The 27,317-nt window shown below is 39.7% G+C and overlaps 1 protein-coding gene across 1 annotated transcript in view; it reads left to right on the top strand.

Moving 5' to 3' along the window:
* The window catches only part of LOC126416305 (solute carrier family 22 member 1-like), a 253,100-nt gene that overhangs the window by 167,489 nt on the left and 58,294 nt on the right, over positions 1 to 27,317 (top strand). Inside the window, exons 5-6 of the mRNA XM_050083965.1 lie at positions 12,402 to 12,556; positions 18,469 to 18,667. Of these exons, the coding sequence (XP_049939922.1) occupies positions 12,402 to 12,556; positions 18,469 to 18,667 (354 nt within the window). The remainder of the gene's footprint in view (positions 1 to 12,401; positions 12,557 to 18,468; positions 18,668 to 27,317) is intronic.

Here is a 27,317-nt window from a genome sequence, read left to right on the forward strand (position 1 = left end):
ACAAGCCTTAGCTTGTGGTGCCCAGCTGAGAGGGGTACCAGAGATGCCAAAACTTTAAGATTTCTATACTGAACATATCACAATTAGTGGTGGCCATTTGGGGCACCAAGCTGAGAGGGTCACGAGCGGTGCCCAAGTGTAAGACCTGTATACAAGGCAAAAGTGTGCCAAACAATAACTCATTTGTGCAGAAAAATGTTCTCAAACTGGCCCAGCCCACTCAGTTACAAGTACATGCAAAATCGGGAGATTCATGACTTCTGTGCCCACCGTAGTAGCAAAGAGCACAAGGTAGAAAGTTACTAACCTGCAAAGAGATGGATGAATATCAGTTACATTATGTTTTCATCATGTTGATATATATGACACAATACTGTAAATGAAGTGTCAGCTAGTTTGTGAATTATTTTTGTTGATAGAGATTCCTCAAGAAGTCACATTATTCAAGCTGGACTACCATGCTGTCTCAAAATTCTATGGTTTTAACGATTTATCCTCTATAGAAATTCATCCAAAGTTGGTGAAGGGTTATAAGAAGGCTGTTCCTTCATTTCCAATGTTTAAAAAAACAATGGCCTCAGTCCAACTATGGCCCAGCTTCTCCTGAAGATGATACATGGGATGACATTCCAAACTAGCTTTCACACGTGAAAATATCATTTAATTTCACAATATAGTATTGGAGAACTGTTAATTAAGGATGTATGAAATAGCTGAAAAAAGAGAATGGTACATCTCATAAGAAGAATTAATTCTGGGAAACCTATGAGCAAAGTGGGTCCACCCTGAAAATATCAATTCATTTCACAATATAGTATTGGAGAACTGTTGATCAGAGATGTATGAAGAAGCCGAAGGAAGAGAAAGGTACATTTTATAAGATTGATTGTTTGATTTGATGGAGGGGACCAAACAGTGAGGCCATCAGTCCCATCGGATTAGGGAAGGATAGGGAAGGAAGTAGGCTGTGCCCTTTTTGAAAGGAACCGTCCCAGAATTCGCCTGAAGTGATTTAGAGAAATCTTGGAAAACCTGAATCTGGATGGCTGGATGCAGGTTTGAACTATTGTTCTCCTGAATGTGAGTCCAGCATGCTAACCACTGCGCCACCTTGCTCGGTACATTTAATGTTGTTGTGGTCTTCAGTCCTGAGACTGGTTTGATGCAGCTCTCCATGCTACTCTATTCTGTGCAAGCTTCTTCATCTCCCAGTACCTACTGCAACCTACATCCTTCTGAATCTGTTTAGTGTATTCATCTCTCGGTCTCCCTCTACGATTTTCACCCTCCACGCTGCCCTCCAATACTAAATTGGTGATCCCTTGATGCCTCAGAACATGTCCTACCAACTGATCCCTTCTTCTAGTCAAGTTGTGCCACAAACTTCTCTTCTCCCCAATCCTATTCAATACCTCCTCATTAGTTACGTGATCTACCCACCTTATCTTCAGCATTCTTCTGTAGCACCACATTTCGAAAGCTTCTATTCTCTTCTTGTCCAAACTAGTTATCGTCCATGTTTCACTTCCATACATGGCTAAACTCCATACAAATACTTTCAGAAACGACTTCCTGACACTTAAATCTATACTCGATGTTCTTCAGAAACGATTTCCTTGCCATTGCCAGTCTACATTTTATATCCTCTCTACTTCGACCATCATCAGTTATTTTACTCCCTAAATAGCAAAACTCCTTTACTACTTTAAGTGTCTCATTTCCTAATCTAATTCCCTCAGCATCACCCGATTTAATTTGACTACATTCCATTATCCTCGTTTTGCTTTTGTTGATGTTCATCTTATATCCTCCTTTCAAGACACTGTCCATTCCGTTCAACTGCTCTTCCAAGTCCTTTGCTGTCTCTGACAGAATTACAATGTCATCGGCGAACCTCAAAGTTTTTACTTCTTCTCCATGAATTTTAATACCTACTCCGAATTTTTCTTTTGTTTCCTTTACTGCTTGTTCAATATACAGATTGAATAACATCGGGAAGAGGCTACAACCCTGTTTCACTCCTTTCCCAACCACTGCTTCCCTTTCATGCCCCTCGACTCTTATAACTGCCATCTGATTTCTGTACAAATTGTAAATAGCCTTTCGCTCCCTGTATTTTATACCTGCCACCTTCAGAATTTGAAAGAGAGTATTCCAGTTAACATTGTCAAAAGCTTTCTCTAAGTCTACAAATGCTAGAAATGTAGGTTTACCTTTTCTTAATCTTTCTTCTAAGATAAGTCGTAAGGTTAGTATTGCCTCACGTGTTCCAACATTTCTATGGAATCCAAACTGATCTTCCCCGAGGTCCGCTTCTACCAGTTTTTCCATTCATCTGTAAAGAGTTCGCGTTAGTATTTTGCAGCTGTGACTTATTAAACTGATAGTTCGGTAATTTTCACATCTGTCAACACCTGCTTTCTTTGGGATTGGAATTATTATATTCTTCTTGAAGTCTGAGGGTATTTTGCCTGTCTCGTACATCTTGCTCACCAGAGGGTGGAGTTCTGTCATGACTGGCTCTCCCAAAGCCATCAGTAGTTCTAATGGAATGTTGTCTACTCCCGGGGCCTTGTTTCGACTCAGGTCTTTCAGTGCTCTGTCAAACTCTTCACGCAGTATCTTATCTCCCATTTCGTCTTCATCTACATCCTCTTCCATTTCCATAATATTGTCCTCAAGCACATCGCCCTTGTATAAACCCTCTATATACTCCTTCCACCTTTCTGCCTTCCCTTCTTTGCTTAGAACTGGGTTGCCATCTGAGCTCTTGATATTCATACAAGTGGTTCTCTTCTCTCCAAAGGTCTCTTTAATTTTCCTGTAGGCAGTATCTATCTTACCCCTAGTGAGACAAGCCTCTACATCCTTATATTTGTCCTCTAGACATCCCTGCTTAGCCATTTTCCACTTCCTGTTGATCTCATTTTTGAGACATTTGTATTCCTTTTTTCCTGCTTCATTTACTGCATTTTTATATTTTCTCCTTTCATCAATTAAATTCAATATTTCTTCTGTTACCCAAGGATTTCTATTAGCCCTCACCTTTTTACCTACTTGATCGTCTGCTGCCTTCACTACTTCGTCTCTCAGAGCTACCCGTTCTTCTTCTACTGTAGTACATTTAATAAGAAGAATTAATTCTGACAAACCTATGAGCAAAGCAGGGGCCACATTTGTCAAGTGATGATCAAAAGCAAAATCAGATCCTGAATGAAAGGGGAGGAGATATCTGGACTGCAATGGAAAAAATCATCATCCCTCAGGAGAATGTAACTGCCCACTAATGTGCATTGCCAATAGAAAACTGTGCGATCGGAAGTGTGAACTGCTGCAACATCTGTTCTGTTCAGTATATTGGGTACTCCGTCACTTTCAATTTATTCTATAAGTAAATAAATTTGTAGCTCTAAAATGTTTTTGGCTCCAATGAAGAATTTATGGCATGCATAAGCAGAAAGTTTTTAGACTTAGACTCACACTCCAAGAATGTCATGTTTAGGAAAAATAACTGACAATGTCCTGTAATCTAAGGGAGGACTGCATTGAACCTATGAAACATAGACTTCACTACCAGGCAAGAAGTTTTGCTTTGCCCTTCTACAGAGGCAAAAGAAATTCATACCCCATATCTGGAAATAGAGGCAGTGAAATCCTTAACTGGTGATGAGAAACAAGCACATAATAAGTGAAATAGTATTCACAGGATGAATAACAAATATACAGAAACAAATCCGAAAGTTCATCAATGATGTTCTAGTGCTTTAGGCGACCCGAAGCATTGTGAAGTTGGATTGAAAAATCACACCTCTCTCACATCAGTTTACTTACTTTATCTGCACAGCCCATCTTCTTCTCTGGATAGCTGTCTCCATCGATCTCTGAAGAATACAGCTGGTTAACGGAATTTATCAGACTCTCTCTCTCTCTCTCTCTCTCTCTCTCTCTCTCTCTCTCTCTCTCTCTACTCATGACATAAGTAGATACTCACAGAATACTTGTAGTTCAGGCTTGATATATTTTAACTTCCACAAATAACAAATTCATTCCTTCTCACATAAGTATTAGAATACTTGCAAGTTAACTGACTAGTCTTGTGGTAGACTCGATTAAAACTTCTACAATATATTTGGTTCAACAACCACATAATATATGAACTGTCTCGCCTCTAGCGAGTCCAATACATGAAGTTTAATTAACAATGTTTCAACTGTTCTTCTTTTTTCTTATTATGATAGTCAACAATATAAAACACTATAAGATACATAAATAGATGGAACTGATCCCCCATGGTACACAAAACAGGCCCGAATGCTGTTGCAGAGGCAACGGAAAAAGCATGCGAAGTTCAGAAGAACGCGAAATCCCAAAGATTGGCTAAAATTTACAGACGCGTGAAATTTGGCACGGACTTCAATGCGAGATGCCTTTAATAGGTTCCACAATGAAACATTGTCTCCAAATTTGGTAGAAAATCCAAAGACATTCTGGTCGTATGTAAAGTACAGAAGCGGCAAGACGCAGTCAATACCTTCGCTGCGCAGTGCCGATGGTACTGTTACTGACGACTGTGCCGCTAAAGCGGAGTTATTGAACGCAGATTTCTGAAATTCCTTCACCAGGGAAGATGAATGGAATATTCCAGAATTTGAAACACGAACAGCTGCTAGCATGAGTTTCTTAGAAGTAGATACCTTAGGGGTTGTGAAGCAACTCAAATCGCTTGATACGGGCAAGTCTTCAGGTCCAAATTGTACACCGATTAGGTTCCTTTCAGATTACACTGATACAATAGGTCGCTACTTAGCAATCATATACAACCGCTTGCTCACCGATAGATCTGTACCTACAGATTGGAAAATTCCGCAGGTCGCACCAGTGTTTAAGAAGGGTAGTAGGAGTAATCCATCGAACTACAGACCTATATCATTGACGTCGGTTTGCAGTAGGGTTTTGGAGCATATACTGTATTCAAGCATTATGAATCACCTCGAAGGGAATCAGCATGGTTTCAGGAAACATTGTTCTTGTGCAACGCATGAAGTAATGGCCGCTATCAACAGGTGATCTCAGGTTGATTCCGTATTTCTGGATTTCCAGAAAGCTTTTGACACTGTTCCTCACAAGCGACTTCTAATCAAGCTGCGAGCCTATGGGGTATCGTCTCAGTTGTGCGACAGGATTCGTGATTTCCTGTCAGGAAGGTTACAGTTCGTAGTAATAGACGGCAAATCATCGAGTAAAACTGAAGTGATATCAGGTGTTCCCCAGGGAAGCGTCCTGGGACCTCTGCTGTTCCTGATCTTTGTAGATGACTTGGGTGACAATCTGAGCAGTTCTCTTAGGTTGTTCACAGATGATACTGTAATTTACCATCTAGTAAGGTCATCCAAAGACCAGTATCAGTTGCAAAGTGATTTAGAAAAGATTGCTGTATGGTGTGGCAGGTGGCAGTTGACGCTAAATAACGAAAAGTGTGAGGTGATCCACATGAGTTCCAAAAGAAATCCATTGGAATTCGATTACTCGATAAATAGTACAATTCTCAAGGCTGTCAATTCAACTAAGTACCTGGGTGTTAAAATTACGAACAACTTCGGTTGGAAAGACCACATAGATAATATTGTGGGGAGGTGAGCCAAAGGTTGCATTTCATTGGCAGGACACTTAGAAGATGCAACAAGTCCACTAAAGAGACAGCTTACACTACACTCATTCGTCCTCTGTTACAATATTGCTGCGCGGTGTGGGATCCTTACCAGGTGGGATTGACGGAGGACATCGAAATGGTGCAAAAAAGGGCAGCTCGTTTTGTATTATCACGTAATAGGGGAGAGAGTGTGGCAGATATGATACGAAAGTTGGGATGGAAGTCACTAAAGCAAAGACGTTTCTCGTCGTGGCGAGATCTGTTTACGAAATTTCAGTCACCAACTTTCTATTCTGAATGCAAAAATATTTTGTTGAGCCCAACCTACATAGGTAGGAATGATCATCAAAATAAAATAAGAGAAATCAGAGCTCGAACAGAAAGGTTTAGGTGTTCATTTTTCCCGCGCGCTGTTCGGGACTGGAATGGTAGAGAGATAGTATGATTGTGGTTCGATGAACCCTCTGCCAAGCACTTAAATGTGAATTGCAGAGTAGTCATGTAGATGAAGAACACTCCTTTTTCTTCCAATACGGCTTCCGTGACGTGAGTGGCAAACACTTGATGATGCTGTTGGACCATCGCATCTACCTTGTGCTCATGACTCATTTCCAGCCTGCACACACAAATGTGTGTCACGCAGTATGTACATTCTCTCACACTTATTTTTAAAACATCATGTGTTCGCAATGGTAGAAGGACAAGTGGTCCTAGAATTTATGCGAAAATTCTCAAATCACGACAAGGTCATTCAACACAAGAAGTATGAAATTATCATCATCTCAAACTGAAAATTGTGCAATCACATATCATTTTATCCATATGAATATGATTCAAATATATATGTGAAGTATGCTGAATATGTTTACAAACTACTCGTCTCATTCCAGTTAATTAACAACAATAAAACTCACGGGGATTATGAAAAAGAGCTTCTCAGATACATTTAGATTTACAGCCTTGTTATTAGCTGTGTTAGTGTTAATCCAAACAAACTCAATTGTGACATTTAAAAATGTGTCAAAAGACAAAATGAATGTATCCTTAAAAAAGTGTTATTTGTTATGATTTAAATGGTAACAGGTACAATTGGAAAAAAATTAATTTCACACATGAAAATATCATTTAATTTCACAACATAGTGTTGGAGAACTGTTAATTAAGGATGTATAAAGTAGCTGAAAAAAGAGAATGGTACATCTCGTAAGAAGAATTAATTCTGACAAACCTAATGAGCTAAGTGGGTCCACACATGAAAATATCATTTAATTTGAGACCTGAGTTTCTCCTGGCGTATACAACTTTCAAATAACTTCCGGGAATTCAGCCAGGTAACACTTTCAGCGACCGCCGATATTTCGGCGGGAGAACACCCCGCCATTTTCAAGGCAAACTGCAACGGACAGGCGACGTACATGCAAATTTAATACCTCGGTTCTCGGACCCAAGCAGGAAAGATAACACACACACACTGAACACTAGTGCCACCAAAGATGGCCAAAGTCAGAGCTATCGATAGTGAGACTATGAATTCGCAGGTGAGGTAGCATTGAGTCTGTCCCTCTGTTTCTTGACAAGGGTGAGAGCCGGATTCCAAACAGAGTTTAAACAGAAACCTCCATCCCTGTTAACAAGGTTGCTCGCTAATTTAATCTCAACTGCCTCCCGAATCACACTGTCCCAATAGCTGGACGTGCATGCCAATATCTCGGTGTTATTATATAACATGGAGTGACCAGTATCCAAGCAATGTTCGGCAATAGCAGATCTATTTGGCTGCTGTAATCGTGTGTGCCGTTTATGCTCAGTACATCTGTCCTCCACGGTCCTGATAGTTTGACCAATATATGCCATGCCGCAGCTACAAGGGACACGATATACACCCGCCTTACGCAGTCCAAGATCATCCTTAACGGAACTCAAAAGTGCTCTAATTTTAGATGGAGGTCGGAAAACACATTTCACATCGTATTTCCGTAAAATACGACCGATCTTATTGGACGTGTTTCCTACGTAAGGCAAGAAGACAGTAGACTTAGGTGTTGACTCAGAATTATCATCAATCACCTGATGTACAGTTGGTCGATAGCGCAACGCACGTTCAATCTGTCTATCACTGTAACCATTTTGACGAAATGTAACTTCAAGATGGGACAGCTCAGCTGGCAAAGTCTCAGCGTCAGAAACGATATGTGCCCTGTGTACCAAGGTACGAAGTACCCCTTCACGCTGAGCCGAATGGTGACAACTATTAGCTTGTAAGTACAAGTCGGTGTGAGTACGTTTCCTGTAGACTGCATGTCCCAATGATCCATCATCCTTCCTCCTAACCAACACGTCGAGAAAGGGAAGGCAACCATCCTTTTCCACCTCCATCGTAAAACGAATGTTCGGGTGGATCGAGTTCAGATGTTCTAGAAAGACATTCAAATTCTCCCTACCGTGAGGCCAAACAACGAAGGTATCGTCAACGTATCTATAGAAACAGGCGGGTTTTAAAGGCGCCGACTCCAATGCACGTTCCTCGAAGTCTTCCATAAACAAATTTGCGATCACAGGGGACAACGGACTACCCATCGCAACTCCATCTGTCTGCTCGTAATACTGGTCATTAAATAAAAAGTAAGTGGATGTCAACACATGCCTAAAGAGATTAGTTAAATCAGCACCAAACCTGGCTTCAATTAACCGCAACGAATCAGACAGAGGAACACGAGTGAAGAGAGAGACCACATCGAAACTCACTAAAATATCAGAGTCATTCAGCCTCAGTCCCTCCAAACGACCTCTACGGGGAGGAAATGTATCGGTGTTTACGTAAGTTGGATAAACTTCGTAGCTGTCGAGTTAGACTGCAATGTGCTTTGTCGTTTTTATTGAGGTGTCGTGATGAAAATCATGTCCCAACATTTGCTAAGGTTGTGCACCATATTAATTCTCCTGCCGCCAACCGAATTAAGCAACGTGCTGGCTTGGCTCTTGTTCGCGAAAGGATTCGTTTTACTCGTCGACGTTTGGATTCTGTTTCCAAAGAATTGTATCGTTTTCATTTAATGGTTGCATCTGAAGTGTCTGATTTCACTTGGGATTGGTTGGACGGTGCCTCATGGACCCAAGCTGACTGGGAGTACAACTCCGTTACTGCCCGGCATTTGGCAAAGTTTGAACGTTTTCATCGCGCGGAGTCGGATGTTATATCTCGACGTTCTGTGATAAATCTCACAGAGAAATCTTTTGACGACGCAACCTTATCCGTGCTAGGGAAAGGATTAAATTTTGCACCCACTCCGAAGAATTTGCCGGTAGTTGATTTTATTAGTTCAATTGAACAGGCAGTTTGCAAACTACCTCCTGACGCTGCAGAGGAAGTTAGGAGGGAGGCATGCCGTGTTTTGACTAGGGCTCGTCCACCCAAGAGTAATGTAACAGCAGCAGAGAGGGCTGCTTTACGCTCTCTCAAGGTTGATCCCAGTATTGTTATTTTACCTGCTGACAAGGGCAATGCCACCGTTGTTTTAAATAAACATGATTATGTACAAAAGATGCAACGTTTACTATCTGATTCAACGTATCGCAGAATCGATGCTGACCCCACGAAAAGTGTTGAGAGAAAGACCAACAGCCTCCTGAAGAAAAGTGGTTTGTCGCAGGACACAATCAAGAGGCTTAACACCTATAGTGCGGTTCCCCCTAGGTTATATGGCCTTCCAAAGGTTCATAAGGAAGGGGTTCCTTTCCGTCCTATAGTGAGTAACATCGGCGCCCCGACATATCGTGTTTCCAAGCATCTTGCATCTCTGTTGAGTCCACAAGTAGGACGGTGTGAACATCATATCAGGAACTCAGCTGATTTTTTACGTCGTTTGGAGGGACTGAGGCTGAATGACTCTGATATTTTAGTGAGTTTCGATGTGGTCTCTCTCTTCACTCGTGTTCCTCTGTCTGATTCGTTGCGGTTAATTGAAGCCAGGTTTGGTGCTGATTTAACTAATCTCTTTAGGCATGTGTTGACATCCACTTACTTTTTATTTAATGACCAGTATTACGAGCAGACAGATGGAGTTGCGATGGGTAGTCCGTTGTCCCCTGTGATCGCAAATTTGTTTATGGAAGACTTCGAGGAACGTGCATTGGAGTCGGCGCCTTTAAAACCCGCCTGTTTCTATAGATACGTTGACGATACCTTCGTTGTTTGGCCTCACGGTAGGGAGAATTTGAATGTCTTTCTAGAACATCTGAACTCGATCCACCCGAACATTCGTTTTACGATGGAGGTGGAAAAGGATGGTTGCCTTCCCTTTCTCGACGTGTTGGTTAGGAGGAAGGATGATGGATCATTGGGACATGCAGTCTACAGGAAACGTACTCACACCGACTTGTACTTACAAGCTAATAGTTGTCACCATTCGGCTCAGCGTGAAGGGGTACTTCGTACCTTGGTACACAGGGCACATATCGTTTCTGACGCTGAGACTTTGCCAGCTGAGCTGTCCCATCTTGAAGTTACATTTCGTCAAAATGGTTACAGTGATAGACAGATTGAACGTGCGTTGCGCTATCGACCAACTGTACATCAGGTGATTGATGATAATTCTGAGTCAACACCTAAGTCTACTGTCTTCTTGCCTTACGTAGGAAACACGTCCAATAAGATCGGTCGTATTTTACGGAAATACGATGTGAAATGTGTTTTCCGACCTCCATCTAAAATTAGAGCACTTTTGAGTTCCGTTAAGGATGATCTTGGACTGCGTAAGGCGGGTGTATATCGTGTCCCTTGTAGCTGCGGCATGGCATATATTGGTCAAACTATCAGGACCGTGGAGGACAGATGTACTGAGCATAAACGGCACACACGATTACAGCAGCCAAATAGATCTGCTATTGCCGAACATTGCTTGGATACTGGTCACTCCATGTTATATAATAACACCGAGATATTGGCATGCACGTCCAGCTATTGGGACAGTGTGATTCGGGAGGCAGTTGAGATTAAATTAGCGAGCAACCTTGTTAACAGGGATGGAGGTTTCTGTTTAAACTCTGTTTGGAATCCGGCTCTCTCCCTTGTCAAGAAACAGAGGGACAGACTCAATGCTACCTCACCTGTGAATTCATAGTCTCACTATCGATAGCTCTGACTTTGGCCATCTTTGGTGGCACTAGTGTTCAGTGTGTGTGTGTTATCTTTCCTGCTTGGGTCCGAGAACCGAGGTATTAAATTTGCATGTACGTCGCCTGTCCGTTGCAGTTTGCCTTGAAAATGGCGGGGTGTTCTCCCGCCGAAATATCGGCGGTCGCTGAAAGTGTTACCTGGCTGAATTCCCGGAAGTTATTTGAAAATCATTTAATTTGACAATATAGTATTGGAGAACTGTTGATCAAGGATGTATGAAGAAGCTGAAGGAAGAGAAAGGTACATTTTATAAGATTGGTTGTTTGATTTGAGGGAGGGGGCCAAACAGGGAGGTCATCAGTCCTATCGGATTAGGGGAGAATGGAAAGGAAGTAGGCTGTGCCCTTTCAAAGGAACCATCCCAGCATTTGCCTGAAGTGGTTTAGAGAAATCTTGGAAAACCTAAATCTGGATGGCTGGATGCAGGTTTGAACCATTGTCCTCCCGAATGTGAGTCCAGTGTGCTAACCACTGCGCCACCTTGCTCGGTAATTCTGATGAACCTATGAGCAAAGCAGGTGCCACATTTGGCTGTAAGATGAACATAAGGATATGTAACACTCATTTTTAAACACTTATTTTCATTTTTCTGCATAAAAAGTACTGTCCATGACATTATGTCCTCTCCATTATTTTAGGAAATTTTACATTAAGGTAAATATTGCCACTGTCTTTTTAACTGTAGGGCTAATAATTATTTATATTTACTTCATTTTTTTCTAAAACTTATTTTTTACAGTCCTCTGTAATGAAATTTTGGTGCACACTCATTGGGCACAATCTTCTCAGAATTTCTTCTCCCATATTGCTCCTCACTTGTGTCTCACTCTCCAAAGTATGTTAAATAACCAGACTGTGGTTCCAGTAGCAGATTGTATGGATCTCAAAACTAACTAAAAGCGACGTGCGGTGATTATGGAAACATGAGTTTCATTTGTGACATGAATGACTAATATTTTCTCCAGATAACAGCTAAATTAATTTTCTTTCTAAAGTTATAACATACATTCATCTCTCTGGCAATTCCTTCTAACTGATTAATCTCTACAAAACACTGACAGATACTTCATACAACACATTAGTCTTCTATCCCCCCCCCCCCCCCCCCCTCCTGGCCACTGCAGAGTCCTCTGTTTCTCTCGTCTTCCTTCTCACCTCCCCCCATCTCCAACAGCCACCTTACATCACTTCTATACCCCCCCCCCCCCCCAACTACCCATCCTTGCTGAGTTGCTTGTGTGTGCGTGTGTGTGTGTGTGTGTGTGTGTGTGTGTGTGTGTCTAGATATGTTAAAAAGAGTGCAATAGCTTAATAATCTTAATAATTTTGAGAAGTCCAATTTTAAATGTACCTGTCCACTACACATTGCCTTCTATATGTGGCGAATAGTAATCTATCCTAATTCATAATGTTTTTTAGACATCATCTAATTTATTTCTTGCTGGCTTACTGTACATAAGATTATTGGAATATCAAGTATAGAAATAAGAATTTTCTGGTTTATCCTTGTCATATTGTTTATTCCTTTTGTCCAAACTTTTCTGGAGATACTGTTATTAAAGTATTATGTTCCAGGTACAGCAAATGTTTTTCACTGGTATTTAGTCTGGGTGTTTTGTTGTTTGGTAGTATTTTGACAATGATTTGTACAGCCTTCTCAACAGTTTTGTTTGCCTGGATAATCTTGGGATGCTGTCAGATGGCTGTTATGTGCCTGCCTATCTCAACAGGTAAGCAACAAATTTTTTGTGCTTTGCAGCATATGATACATTTGCATACAGAAATACAATTTACAATCTTTGATAAGAAAGAAGCAACATACATTCCAGTGAGAAAACTGGAACATGTGGGATGGCATGCAAATTTGGAAATGGTTAAAGTCAATGAACCTTGACATTCAGGAGGTCTTGTCCTTTAGCTGGTAGAGCAGGAGGCAGAGAAAGGTGTGAGTGACAAAGGAGACACTGTTGAAAATTTGAAAAAGCATAAAAATATGATAAGATAGAAAAAGAGAAAAATTTTGAAACTAAGAGTCAGAAGTAAAAAAATGTAAAACAGAGCAGTTGCATTGCACAAATATCTGTAAATGGGCATTACATTTTTCTCTCTGCATGAATTAGAGGGTTACACATCCTTGTGCAGATGCCATCAAAAGGAGGGAAGAAAGGAAGACTGTGGTTTAATGTCCCACTGTGCAAAGCTTGTTACAGGCAGAGCACAAGTTTGGATTGGAGAATGATAGGGATGGAAATTGGCTATGTCCTTCTCAACGTAAACACAGTACTTTTAAAAATAAGTAAACAGCAGAAAACTAATCTGTATGGCTTGATGAGGACTTGAACTGCCATCCTGCTAGATACAAGTCCACTCTCTCTCAGCAGCTCTGTCTCAAAAGGAGGAGTGGGGAGATTCAAAGATGTGGGGTGGGTCAAGGAACATTAACAAAAGATCTATACACTTTATTATCAACTGATTAATACCAGTTGTGCTTATGTTAGCTAAAATTATTTTAATCAATTGGCAGATGGGCCACAACTATTTAAAAAAATGGCTTCTTCCTCAGTTAAGTGAAGTAACCAATGTTTGTCTCTCATTGAAAGCTTAATCTTGACATGAATACAGGGGTATTTTTCATGGGAAACACTTACTTTCTGTGTTACAGCAGGACGTCTCTTTACAAAACACTATTTGTCACACAGTTTTTCATGAGCATTACTAATTGTTATGGAGCTAGCAGGAATTGTCACTGCTTAAATCTAGAGTCAGTTATTTTGTACAAGGAGTAGTTAATGTGACATGTTTTTACTTTTCTTAAGAATTGGAATGGATTTCCAATTTCTTGCTTTATTTTTGCACTGAGATATATGGTTTCACTTTAGGAGAAAAGTCTACATGATAATTACATTTGTGTCTTGTATCATGACTGTACAAATTCCCTCTTCTCATGTTCTCAGAAATTTTAGAGAAAGTAGCTATATCAGAATATTGATCCACCTTTCTAACAATAGCCTTTTAATAACCTCTCAGTTTGGCTTTCATCAAGAATATTGAACCCATTTCCTGACAATAACCATTAACAAAGTTTGAGTTTGGCTTTTGTCAAGGATACACTTTAGAGAAAGCAGTACATGGGCCCATGAACTCAGTTCTAGTACAACTAAACAAAATGTTGACATTTTCTATGGTCCTGTCAAGGTCTTCCACTGTACAGATCATAAAATTTTACTAAAGAAATTTAAAAAATTTGGTAAGCCCTTTCATGGATAGTCGTATCTCAACACTAGAAAACATAGACTCACATTAATAAATGAGGCAACAGTATTCAGAGTGATGTCACACAAAGTTTGGTGGTTGTTCTATATCTGTTCTTGATCTACACTGATAATATTTTAAAGATGTTCAAAGTCACTTCAAAAACTGTAATGCTTGCTGCTGATACTAGTAAACTAATAAAGGGCCCACATAAGTTTATATCAGACATAGGCAACAGAATAGTTAAAACATGCTTGAAACTGGGTTACAGGAAACAACATAATTCTTAATCGTACAAAAACACATGTTCTACAATTCTAGGCAAATAAAAATAGCGGAAGTATAAATCAGTGGGCACATATGAAATTAAATTACATGTGTTACAATCCTAGGCACCCTGATGGACAGCATACTCATTTACTCATGTGGCACAAGTATGTATACAAGTTAATCAAACAGTTCAGTTAGGCCTGCTTTTCACTTAGAAATTTCTCTCATTGTATTGACCAGTACATGAAATTACTAGTGCAACTAAGGTTAAAAATGATAAAGTTGATAACCTGGAACTTTGGAAATTTTAGATTCACGTGCCAATATTTACTCCTAGTGGCATTTGTAGTTAATATGAGTAGAAAGAGTAAATTTAAGATGAACTGTTATATTTACAACCATAAGCCTAGATATTTACAGCTATAAGACTAGAAGTAAAGATGGTTTCCATGAGGTCTTTGGATCCCTACATGAGGTTGAAAGTGGCATTTAGTATGCAGATATAGTGGAATGTGACAGATAGCTAGCAAACATCAGGTGCAAAGTAGGAAATCTACAAACAATGCTACCATGAAGTCCATGGCAGAGGATACTAAAAAAAATCTGGAGATTATGCATTCATCATCATAAATAGAGCTGCACCCCAAAGGAACTGGGTGGGTATGTTGCACACCATCAACTATTCCCATGATTACTTTTGCACCATTAGTTACACTCTCAGGGCCAGGCAATAAGTGTGATTTGCAGAGTACTGATGTAGATGTAGGATCTGGACATCTGACACATGCCATGAGGAGAGAGCACCAACAGATTGTCATCGTACGTGAGTAGATCAAACAGCAGCACTAGGAGCCAGTCAGCAGTCTGTCCTGCCTCATATGCAACATCTTGTAAGTGCTAATACCATTGGCAAACAGCTGCACAATGCAGGGCTTGCTGCACTATGAACATTATGACACCTGCCACTCACACCTTCGCTGTGTCATGCCCGACTTACCTCGTGTCAGCAGTGATGAATGTGTGCCCCTACAGACTGGAAGCAAATCTTTTTGTGATGATTCCTGCTTCTGTATTGGAGGTGACAACCACAGTGTCTGTGTCTGGAGGTGAAGTGGAGAGTGCCACAAAGAGTGGTTTGTGGTCTCTCATCACACGCCACACCAGGGGTGTAATGGTGTTAAGAGTGATATCTTATGATGCCCATTCACAGTTAGTGTTCCTAATGGGCCCCTTGCAGCTGCATGGTAAATGCATACTCATAGCTGTGATGTTCATGAATGCCCATGCGCATGCCCTATTCCTACAGGCCAACTCTCTTCCTCATACTGCTGACACCTCCTGAGCATGCCTTTTAGTTGTGGATACTTTATTGTGGCCAGCCGCATTGCCCGGTCTATCCCCAATTGAGAATGTGTGGGGTGCCATAAAGTGTGCCATCATGAGTACACCTCCAACCACCAATCTATGGGATCTGCACACTCAGGTGCAAGTGGTGTGGGATGGAGTATCACAGGACTAAATACCAGACCTGTATAACTTTATGCCATGCTGCCTGGACCCGTAATTTACAACAATGAGGAAGCACCATACTAGCTTGTACATTTTTTGGCATTGTAGTGCAGTACATGTTGGTCGTACAAAGTTGAAAGTGTAATCATTTCATATGCATGGTACCATCTACCTCCCCGCCAAAAATTAATCTAGTCTACCTTGTCTTCTGGGTGCAGCTCATTTTATGAGTGTAGTTAAAAAGTACCTCGTTAGTCATTTGCCAGAAAATCTGACACTGTGAGATATATTCTGGTTAACATTAATGTTTATAAACAACAGGTTTGAACTTTTAACAACGCAGGAAAAATAGACTGCTACTTACTGTAAAGACATGTCAAGTTGCAGACAGGCACAATTAAAAGACACGTTTAGCTTCCGGCCGCAGCTTCGTCAGTAAAGACACACACACACACACACACACACACACACACACACACGAGCAACCACACCTCACACGACCACCAAATCCAGCATCTCAGGCCGGAATGCAACAGCATGTGAGATGCAATGAGCAATCTGGAGGGGACGGGGAAGGGGAAGGGAAATGGGTAGTAGTGTACAGATGGGGAGAGAGACAAACACTGTCTGGTGGAATGTACAGGGACTAGACTGCCAACAGGTGCAGTGTCAGGGGTTTGTGAGGCAGGGAGGCGGGAGAAAAAGGAACAAGAAAGGGGAGGAGTGGGGAAAGATGGGCAGATATGTTGGCAGAGGGCAGCAAATAAACAGGATGGGAGACAAGAATGGGGAGAGGATGATAGGACAGAGGGAGCGGAAACTGTTGGTTGGAGGGAGTGGGAACAGTGTGTTACCATAGGTTGAGGCCAGGATGATTAGGGGAGTGGAGAATGTGTTGTAAGGATAACTCCCATCTGCGCAATTCAGAAAAGCTGGTGGTGGAAGGAAGGAAGCAGCCATTGAAACCAAGTGTGTTATGTTCAGCTGCATGTTGTAGATTTGCTCTTGGCCACAGTTTGGCAGTCGCCGTTCATCCTCGTAGAAAGTCAGTTGCTAGTCATACCAATATAAAAAGCTGTGTAATGACTGCAACAGAGTTGGTAAATGATGTGGCTGCTTTCACAGATGGCCCCAGCCCCTGATGGGGTAGGACTGGAATGGAATAGGAAGTGCTGGGTGGGTGGACTGGGCAGATTTTGCATCTGGGTCTTCCACAGGGATATGATCCTTGTGGCAAGGGGTTGGGATTGGGAGTGGCATAGGGATGGACTAGGATGTTGTGGAGGTCAGATGGGCGACTGAACACCACTTTAGGAGGGGTGGGAAGTATCTTGTGTAGAATATCCTTCATTTCAGGGCATGGTGATAGGTAATCAAAGCCCTGGCAAAGGATGTGGTTCAGTTGTTCCAATCTGGGGTGGTACTGGGTGACGAAGGAGACATTCCTTTGTGGCTAGCTTTTGGGGATGATGGGAGTATTGGGGTTGTGAGGGGAAATGGCATGGGAGATCTGTTTGTGGACTACATTTGAGGGGATAGTGCCAGTCTATGAAGGCCTTGGTGAGACCCTCAGCATACTTAACAAGGCAGTTTTTTTCACAGCAGATACACCGTCCCTTGGTAGCCAGGCTGTATGAGAGGGATGAGAGCTGTCAAAATGCAGGTACTTTTGGTGGTTGGTGGGTTTAATGTGGGCAGAGATGCAGATGGAGCCATCATCTACATCTACGTCTCCATATACAGGATGTTTCACAGTGAACCTGAACCAGATTAGGGTTTTGGTGCTTTGGGAGGCTAGAAAGGTCTCCTCTACATGACCCATAAAAAGGTTGACATAGGAGGGTGCCATGCAGGTGCCTATGGCTGTACCACAGATTTGTTTATATACTTCCCCTTCAAATCAGAAGTAGTTGTGGGATAGGATAAAGTTAGTAAGGTGTATGAGGAATGAAGTAGTGAGTTTGGTGTCTGAAGGACATTGAGAAAGGTAGTGTTCAACAGCAGTAAGACCATGGGCATGAAGGATGTTGGTGTATAGGGAGGTGGCGTCAACAGTGATGAGTAGGGATCCAGAACATCTCAGCTTTTCCCATTACTGACAGCTTGTTCACCCTCCCTAAAATCAGTGAAGATGCATAAATGTGAAGTATGAAGTAGCAGATAAAGATAGCAGCTGTGTGCTTTAACATCATCTACATCTACGTCTCCATATACAAGATGTTTCACAGTAGATAATGTTTTGATGAGTAACAGTGTGCCATTTGGGTGTAAAATAAGTCTGAAGATCAGATCAGCTACAGATCTCCCACTTAACTTTCATTTGTGGTTCTTACATTCAGTTACTTGTTATGTGAATAAAACAGAAATATATTCCTAGCCATTTCCAAACACTCTATTTACAGCTCACTAAAGCTGGTTTTTTTTTCTTCATACAGATATTTTTGCTGTCTTTATTAAATGCTTTATTCCAAATTTCTGTTGGACAAGAAATTAAGCACTCACTGTGAACTGTTATCAGGTTCAGTAAACAATCATGTGATACACCTAATGACTCCATTAGAAATTCGTACCCTTAATATCTGAAAATATTCATCTGAATTTTTGCTTTCAGTGAAAGAGTTTTCATCTTCTAAAACAAACTGCACACTATACCATGTAGCAGTTTATTTAACAATATGGCAGTTATCACACATAGCATCACTGCTTGTATTTTTTGGTGTCTCACCATTGCTGACCAGCTGGTGGTGGCTTGCCGCAGTGCTCCCACCTCTTAGTACTGCTTCCCTTCTGCTCTCAGTATGGTGTACATGGTGAGTCTTACAAGATGTGACATGATCAATTATTAATTTTTGCTATAAAGAAGTTAATTTGCATGAAATCTAAGTGCCAAAAAATCCAAAATATCGCAGTAAACATTATGGCAATATTTACATCTGCACCTCTAAGTTCATGATCATGAAGAATTTAGAGTACATGGACTCATACTTTATTTTCTTTGTTATTTTGTGACATAGAATCTTTTGGTATGCACCATAATATCTCCAAGTCAATCAATGTGAGCTTTATGACAGTTATGTAGCAAATAATAATTTAATTTTTTAGTACTCTGTGAACTCAGATGTCCAGAAGTTTCATATTCACACTACTTTTACAGCAGAGTTTCCCCAGTGCATTTTGTTGACCACTCACAAATACATTCCGGAAGTGTCTCATAGGCACTGAACTCATGTTTTGTATGTAGATGCAACTCATACACTAGACATCAGTAAAGCACATTTCAGCTGTCCATTCCAACTGGTTCATAACCAAATGTCAGTTACACATAATCCATGCAAGTGGCAGCATAGTGCCTTGGCAGAATAAGAGAAGTACATTCTGCTCAATAGTATTTGTGTGTGAGTGTTATAGTGAACAATAAGTGAACATTTTGTATTTGTTTTTGTATTGTTCACTGTGAGGATTGATGCAAACAAGGTGTTAGAGGTTTTCCACCAAACTGAATTACTGTCTTTATCACGTGAAGTATGTGGAGAGGAAAGTGATACTGTACACTATCTTCAGATTAATCAAGAAGCTTGAAAGAGCCACTACCACTGAGATCCTGGAGAATGAAGAACCGGTGAAAACACCTTCTAAGAACCTTACTTATGGGGAACCAATATATGACCCTTTACTGATGCTGTTGCTAATGACTGTTGTTCTTGAGTATGTCAAGAAGCTAATTCCAGCAAAAAAATGAAGGCTGGTCACTGAAAACAATTATGCATCACTCCACAAGGGTCAAGAGCAGGAACTATCTATCTCATTATCAGAGATATTATGAATAACAAGGAACAAAATGTGACAAACAGAAGGTCATATTGGAGTACATTTGGTCTACTTTTCAATAGGCAAGAGCTTATTCCATGTCTGTGATGAAGTTGATACAAGGCAGTTGGCATGCCCAAAAGCTAGAGCACTTGTACTGATGGATTTCAATGCTGGATCTCCCTGGGTGTGGAATTTGAAGGAAGTTCACAAGATCATGAGTCACAAAGTTACACAGTTTGTAATGTACGAACATGCTCAAGCATTAGAAGAGATACAGAATTCTGTGATTGCATCTGGAGTTGAATTCATGGATCCTATTGTTCCTAATTATGAATGCTGAAATTTTAAATACTGTCCATTAATTATGACATTCACAGAGACTGCACACTATCTAGCATAAGGGAACAAGACACGATTGTCGGGGTGCAATCAGCATCTGGAATATCACATTCGTATCTAATTCAGCCAACTATTTCCATCGAAGGTAGACTTCTTTCTCCACTACTCACTCTCTTCTGTGTTGTGTGTGCAAGAAGAAGTAAACTGATCTCCAAAGGCTTCCAAATCAGGCAAAGTGGGCATATTCTTGACAATGAGGGGATAACTGTCTCCCTCTCTATGTTGGAACATAATGTCTGATTCTGTATTCATTTTCATTCCATCAACAGGATCTGTTCATAATTCCAGATCAACACATACAGGCAACAACCATTGCCACCATGTGCAATGTCCTTTGTTCAAGTTTTTGAATGTATACTTTTTTTGCCAATGGAAAGTTTGCTCAACAACATTGATACTGAGCTCCACAGTCATAATGCTGTAATTGATCTTCATGTGCTTACCCATAATCAATTCAGTGTCCTCATACTCAACAAAATGATCACACATGCCTGGAGGAAAGCTATGTTTCCAGTTGAATGCTCCTTACAATGTTATATGGAATATGGAAGACTGAAGTTGCTCAACACCCAATGTTACAGCTGCATCATTTATCCAATGCACTAAGTACTGATTACACCTGACATTTACATCATAATTAACTTTATTTCAATATCAGTGAGACACATCATGAATTTTCCTTTTCAGTTAAAGCAAAATCACATATTTGTTCACTTGGTACTGTGGTTTAATGTCAATTTCTTAATATTTTTGTGTTTTATGTTTGTGTAACCTGTCTTTTGTTTGATTAGTAGTACAAAACGAACTGCCAAACTGTCTATGAGAAAGATCATAAAAGAATATAGCTATAGCCACTGAACACAACAAATATGACATAGAGAGTAAAAACAATCATATCAATAATTGCTTAAGTAAACACTACAAAATAGGCCAATAATACTGCATTTAGCTCAACACAATGAGAAGTGCTTCTAAGGCCAAAACACACTGAACTGGACTTTCTGATTAGTTTATCACTGTGCTTGAAGGAAGCACTGTTCTACTTATAATATGAAAAGAATCATTTTAACTTGTTATTGAGTTGGACACCAAGGAATTTTACGCAGTGTGTTTCATTCTGTGTATGGCCAGTACATCCTTTGTCCACCCTTCTCCTTGCTACAGGTGTCTCTCTCCTATACTAGATTCTGAGTGCCTTGCCATTCCTCTTTAACACTCCCTGCTGACTCCTCCCTCCTCCTCATAGATGAACTGGAAGCCAAGATAGTACCATGCACTTTCACTTGTATATCTGTAAGTCAAGGATAATAAATATTTTGCTCCTGAAAGTATGGGGTGGACAGCGATCCTGTCACCTAATGTAATTGTTTTACCAACTGAACTTTTCTTTTGATACAATTCCAAAAATGGTTTTGTCATTTGTACTTTATGGTTGTGCTGAATATAGTTACAGGCACTTTGTCAGATAATCAGAATTTATTATATACATGAGGACTAACACCAACAAAGTAATATTTCATTTCATCTGGAAACACAATTATTAAGTCTGGTATTTTGCAGACATAAAAACTGTTTGAAGGAAGCACTGTTCTACTTATAATATGAAAAGAATCAAATGACAAGTGCACAGAGCCGGCCGAAGTGGCCGAGCGGTTCTAGGCGCTACAATCTGGAACCGCGCGACCGCTACGGTCGCAGGTTCGAATCCTGCCTTGGGCATGGATGTGTGTGATGTCCTTAGGTTAGTTAGGTTTAAGTAGTTCTAAGTTCTAGGGGACTGATGACCTCAGCAGTTAAGTCCCATAGTGCTCAGAGCCATTTGAACCATTTGACAAGTGCACAGGTTTCTAAAAAGAAACCCTTTGAGTGTGAGGTCGCAAAAGGTCAATGATGTTTATGGCATTCAACACCACGCATATTGTCTACCATGCAACCACAATATTGGCTCCCAGTGACAACAGGGGATGGGACTTGAGGTATCCAATGGTGAACACAGAATGAGGCTATTTAGTGTAGCTGTACTGTTTAGACAATAGCACTAAATAGTACTACAGTGCTAGTGGTGCTGATACAAAGCAGAATAAAGGCAATGATAAACAAGGCAAACATTGCATTATATCTGCAACAATAGTTGTTGCAGTTGGCATTTTGTCAGAAAGGAACCCAAGGAATTTTGCAGAGTGAGAAAGAAGTGGCAGATGAAATACTATTATTTCTGCAAAATGAGCCAGTGGACTGTGTGCTGTCATATGTGCTCGGCTGGAACCCAAGGAATTTTGCAGAGTGAGAAAGAAGTGGCAGATGAAATACTAGCATTTCTACAAAATGAATCAGTGGACTGTGTTCTGTCATATGTGCCCGGTTGTGCAGACAATGTACATGAGGAGTACAGTGATCACAATTCATTTTCAGCAAGTGAAAGCGATATTGAAACAATTGTTGAGCCATGCAGTGCATCATCCTTGTTGGAAAGAGATGTCAGCACTCCATCAACTGCCAACAATTGATGGTTTGAGTGCTGACATCACAATTGCAGATAGTCTGCGTAAACCAGTTATGTTGGCTACTGGTGCAGTGTGTATATGGATTGTGGTAACTCCTTAAGCATCAACTGAGGCCTGACGACTGTGCATTGAAGCGCCAGAACTGGTAGCTACACAATGAATAACATCAAAAGGATGGCTGTAGGCATTTCATTTTCTTACAATAGTGAATGGCTGTGGTCCCAAAAACCTCCAGTCAATAGGATGGACATATAAAAAAATATAACAAGAGTAATTTTTTAATTAGGATTCAGAAATTAATATTCCACCAATTTTGACATCCCTTCTGATATTTACAAAATGCTGGTAACAGATTTTAACAATATAGTGTTTGAAACAAATAGACATGCAGCACAAAAACTCTCCAAAATGCCAGGCAAAAAAAGATCTCGACTAGCCAATTGTGCTGATGCTTTTGATGAAGAAATAGGTAAGTTTATTGGCATAATGCTAATTATAGGGTTAAATGAGGCCCCAGAAATTTCACTTTATTGGTCAAAGAATGCACTGTATAAGAATAAAGTTATAAAAGCTATTATGTCTCATGATCAATTTCTAGAAACGTAAATGACAGGACTTACAAGGTACAGTTGTAGTTGAACATCTGCAGAGTAATTTTCAAAATGCTTTAACCCATGGGAGAGATGTGGTAATTGATGAATCTATGATTTCTTGCAGAGGAGGATTGATTTTTAGGCACTATGTCCGCAACAAGTCTCACAGGTATGGCATAAAACTGTACAAAATTTGTAGAGAGAAAGGCTACACTTTTGCCTTGCGTATCTATCAAGGGGAAGACAATGTACTGCAAGGTCCAGGTCACACTGAGGCTATCACTATGAAAGTGTAAGAACCTCTTCTTGGAAAAGGTTACATTCTTTACACTAACAGTTTCTATGCAAGCATTTCTCTAGTGCATAAGTTGTTAAATAAAAATGTGCTTCTCTGGGGAACAATTCATTCAAATATACCAGGACTTCCCAAGGATATTGAGGAGAAGCCAGAAAGGGGGAAATATGTGGAGCAGAGAACAATAATGGAGTTAAAATTTTTAACTGGTTGGATGAAAGGAGAGTTCTAATGATTTCAACTGTTCCTGGATATACTGATGTTTTAGAGAACACTGGGAAAAAGAACAGAAAAGAAGCAATTATAATGAAACCAAAGGCTGTGTCACAGTGCTAAAAAGTTGCTGATCTCAGTGACCAGATGCCTTTGTATTATTCACCATTGATAAAGAGTGTATTGGTTCCTCCTGATTTTGTTTTCTCTGTTTGTTGATTGTCCTCACTGCCGATGTATTGCATTGCTACACTGGCTGAAGAAATGGGTTGTGCATTCCGACACAGAGTACTGTAAATTATGTAGCCAACAGGTGCACAGTTGTGTTTCACAGTACTTTAATTTCACTGTTCACAACCCCCTCCCCATTAATACACAGTTATATGGCCAGTGCACTATTGTTTAAACTTTCCATAAGCCTCATTAATAGTTATCAGGCGAGCCATCCACATGCTGCTATAATAGTTTACTGTTGAACATCTACGACCAGTAAAACCTAAGCACAAAGTTCACAGTTCTTGCAGAATATTCGGGTACATATGGAGCAGACCCTATCATTGTTTTTACACATGGCCTAATTGTTTAACACTTATTACACTGTTAATTTGAAGCATTGTTGTTGTTCTAACCAGCACAGGTTACTTGTCTAAAACTCGGCCATGGACTGACTGTCTCGTGACCAAAAATCAGGCCCTCGTATATCATCACAATAATAGATACTGAAATTACACATTGTTTGCAGCTAAATTTATAGAAATTACAATTAAATCTTAACCCATTAAATTAACTGAATACACCAAAATGTTGGTTCTTCTTAGCAGTTTCTTCTACTGCAAGAGTTAGGTTGAATGATTTGTTTAAATCATGAAAATAACAAATATAAATATGCAAACAATACTTTTGACAAAACTGTTAATTACTATGGAATTAATGAAGGGATGGTTTTGCTAACATGTTTTCAAATAGATCCAAATAGATGCTTTAAGATTACTAGTATTTCGTCTTCCAAATGTTTACAATTAGTACAGAATTTATATTTGTTTATCAGTCAACAATAGAATTTAAGTTACGAAACAATGACTGATTTCATCCTATATAATAAAGGATACTAAATAGGAATAGTCAAAATAAATTCGAAAATCAATTACATGTCTAAAACTAACCACAAAATTAGATCTAGTTTTATATTCATTAAAAACTGAGGGACAATCTATCTCTTTTATGAAAACACAGATTATACTGACATATGTTAATGTTAATTAAGTCAAAATTAAAAAATGAATTTTAAGGAGACAGATGACAAAACAAGAGGGGAATTAAAATTATCCCAGCTTGCTTCGTCACAAGAGAGTGAAACGATGGAGAAAAGTTGCAATGGAACTTCTGCTAGGGATCTCTATATTAAATGTGTTGATTCTGCATTGTAAAAAGAGCACTTTGAGGAGAGAATGTCATGTCGAATTTTCAGAGAGTCCATTGCCTTGCATTTATATGGATGTGCTGCCTTCACCACTCCTCCATTAAGAAAGAAAGCACATACTTTCGGGAAAATTGAGGGACTGGCAAGAAAATTTCAGTGATACTGCACATTTTGCTACAATAGGAATTTTCTCAGGAAGGCAAAAAAGCTGCAAACACAAAACCAAGAAATTTGAAACCTCCTGCAATTACTTCTCAGGACAACCAAAAATGTGCATCAGTCATTTCAATGAAAATCACCTCCAGGAATGACTTTTTATGATTGAAGTGTTTAAATTGTACAAATGTAATGTTAATAAGTATTTTTTTGTATTGTTTGTGTAAGTTGGTTGTGTTTTTTGGAAATAAATTAGTAGGGTAAAATATCCTTCAAAAATAAAAAAGCAAGAGGCAATAAAACAAGAATGACATTTTAAGATTGCACTTGTTGGAGAGTGCAAAGTTTGTCAAAACGATTTGTTTGTATTGTTTCCTGTAAGATATGTATTTACCAAATAAAGCAGTATGGTAAAAATGTCCAACAAAAAAACAATGTTTCGGGATGTAGCTGGCTGCTACTGCAGCAGTTTACGCAGTGATATGACTCCTTTGATATAGAGAGCCCAGCAAGCACCTATGTGGTGAAGTGGCATCATACAGAGCTATATTGACACTCGCTTCATTCAGGACACCGATGATGTGAGCCACATTTCAGCGAACCGTGAACCGATACGCAATACAGGCAAGGCGTCAAATCTTCCTCTGCAGGGAATGTGCCAATGGTGTGAACCTTTATGATCACTGTGGCATGCCATTTTTCGTTTGGTGTTTGTGGTACAAGTTAATGGTATGTTTTGAACGTTCCTTGAATGTTGATAATGTCCGTTTTGTGAAGTATAGTACATACACCCCATAGAAGGTTGATCTCTGCACTTCCCAGACTCATTTCCTCTCATCCTCCTGACACGCACAGTGAGTCATAGACAGCTAATATTTTTCTGTCATAACTGTTAAAACAACACTTTCAGGTAAGCCTTACTAAAGACTGAACTTTTGACCAGGCACTCAAGGGTTCCTTGTAAGATGGTTAAGACTGGAAAGTGATTGTTAACTCTACCTAATCAACACTACTGAATGATTAATATCGCTTTCTCCCTATAAAATTTTACTGTATCAGCTTGCAAAGTTACCAGTCAGTGACTCCAATTTGAAGCCCTCTTTTAGCATGAATTTATTATACAGTAATAATGCTAGGGAGTTTTCACTGGTACAACCCTTCAGATATTTAAAGTATTTTTAACAAATGTTTATATTAATAACCACAATGAAATCATGGTGATCAGCTTGTAGCTTGACTTAACACAGTATTTATGTAAAATAATTGATAATTTACACAGATTCATAATGAGACTATATTCTACTTAGTTCTATATGAAGCATGTTCCCACATATCGACACAGGCTATTCACACTTACATTTCATATTTGTGATTGACTGTTGTATTTTTCATTATGCATATTTATAAACTCACCTTTCATGCATAAGATATTACCTATAAATTAATTATAAAATACAACTGCATTGCATTTCCAGTAGTATTACAGAAAATATTTTACCGAACTACTTATTGACATTCTTTTAATAGTATTTATTCTGAGTTTCATATATATAGTTTGATTTTCATGCACATGTTTTATATTAAAGCCCATGTATATTATTCGAGGAATGAAATACTACATCTGAAATAATACAGTGACTGGCACATCTTCCTGCAAATTGTCTAAATCTCCAGCACCCCAGTCGAAAAATGATACTGCAGCTTGCTGGTAACACCAGCCCCATAAAGGGCTGTGTTATACAAACTGTGCAGTGCAGAATTTCTGAAAAAAAAAACAGCGCTCTTGGAAATCAGTATTCCCCTAAAAACAATATCCCAAAAGAAGGCGGAGTTTTTGTCTCCACTGAGGGAAAACAGGGCTTTAAATGAAGATATATCAGTTTGTTGGAGCAGACTCTAGTACGGTCATATCTTTCAGTGTGCAATGACCAACCAAAAACCAAACACTTTAAACTTTATTTACATATACATATATAAATGAACATTAATATAACTGGAAAAAATTAAATGCAAATTCTACTACAAATAACATGACTCAGAAAAACTCTGCGGATAAAGTAATTTTAAAAT

Source organism: Schistocerca serialis, chromosome 8 (assembly GCF_023864345.2).
Source record: "Schistocerca serialis cubense isolate TAMUIC-IGC-003099 chromosome 8, iqSchSeri2.2, whole genome shotgun sequence".
Classification (NCBI taxonomy): Eukaryota; Metazoa; Arthropoda; class Insecta; order Orthoptera; family Acrididae; genus Schistocerca; species Schistocerca serialis.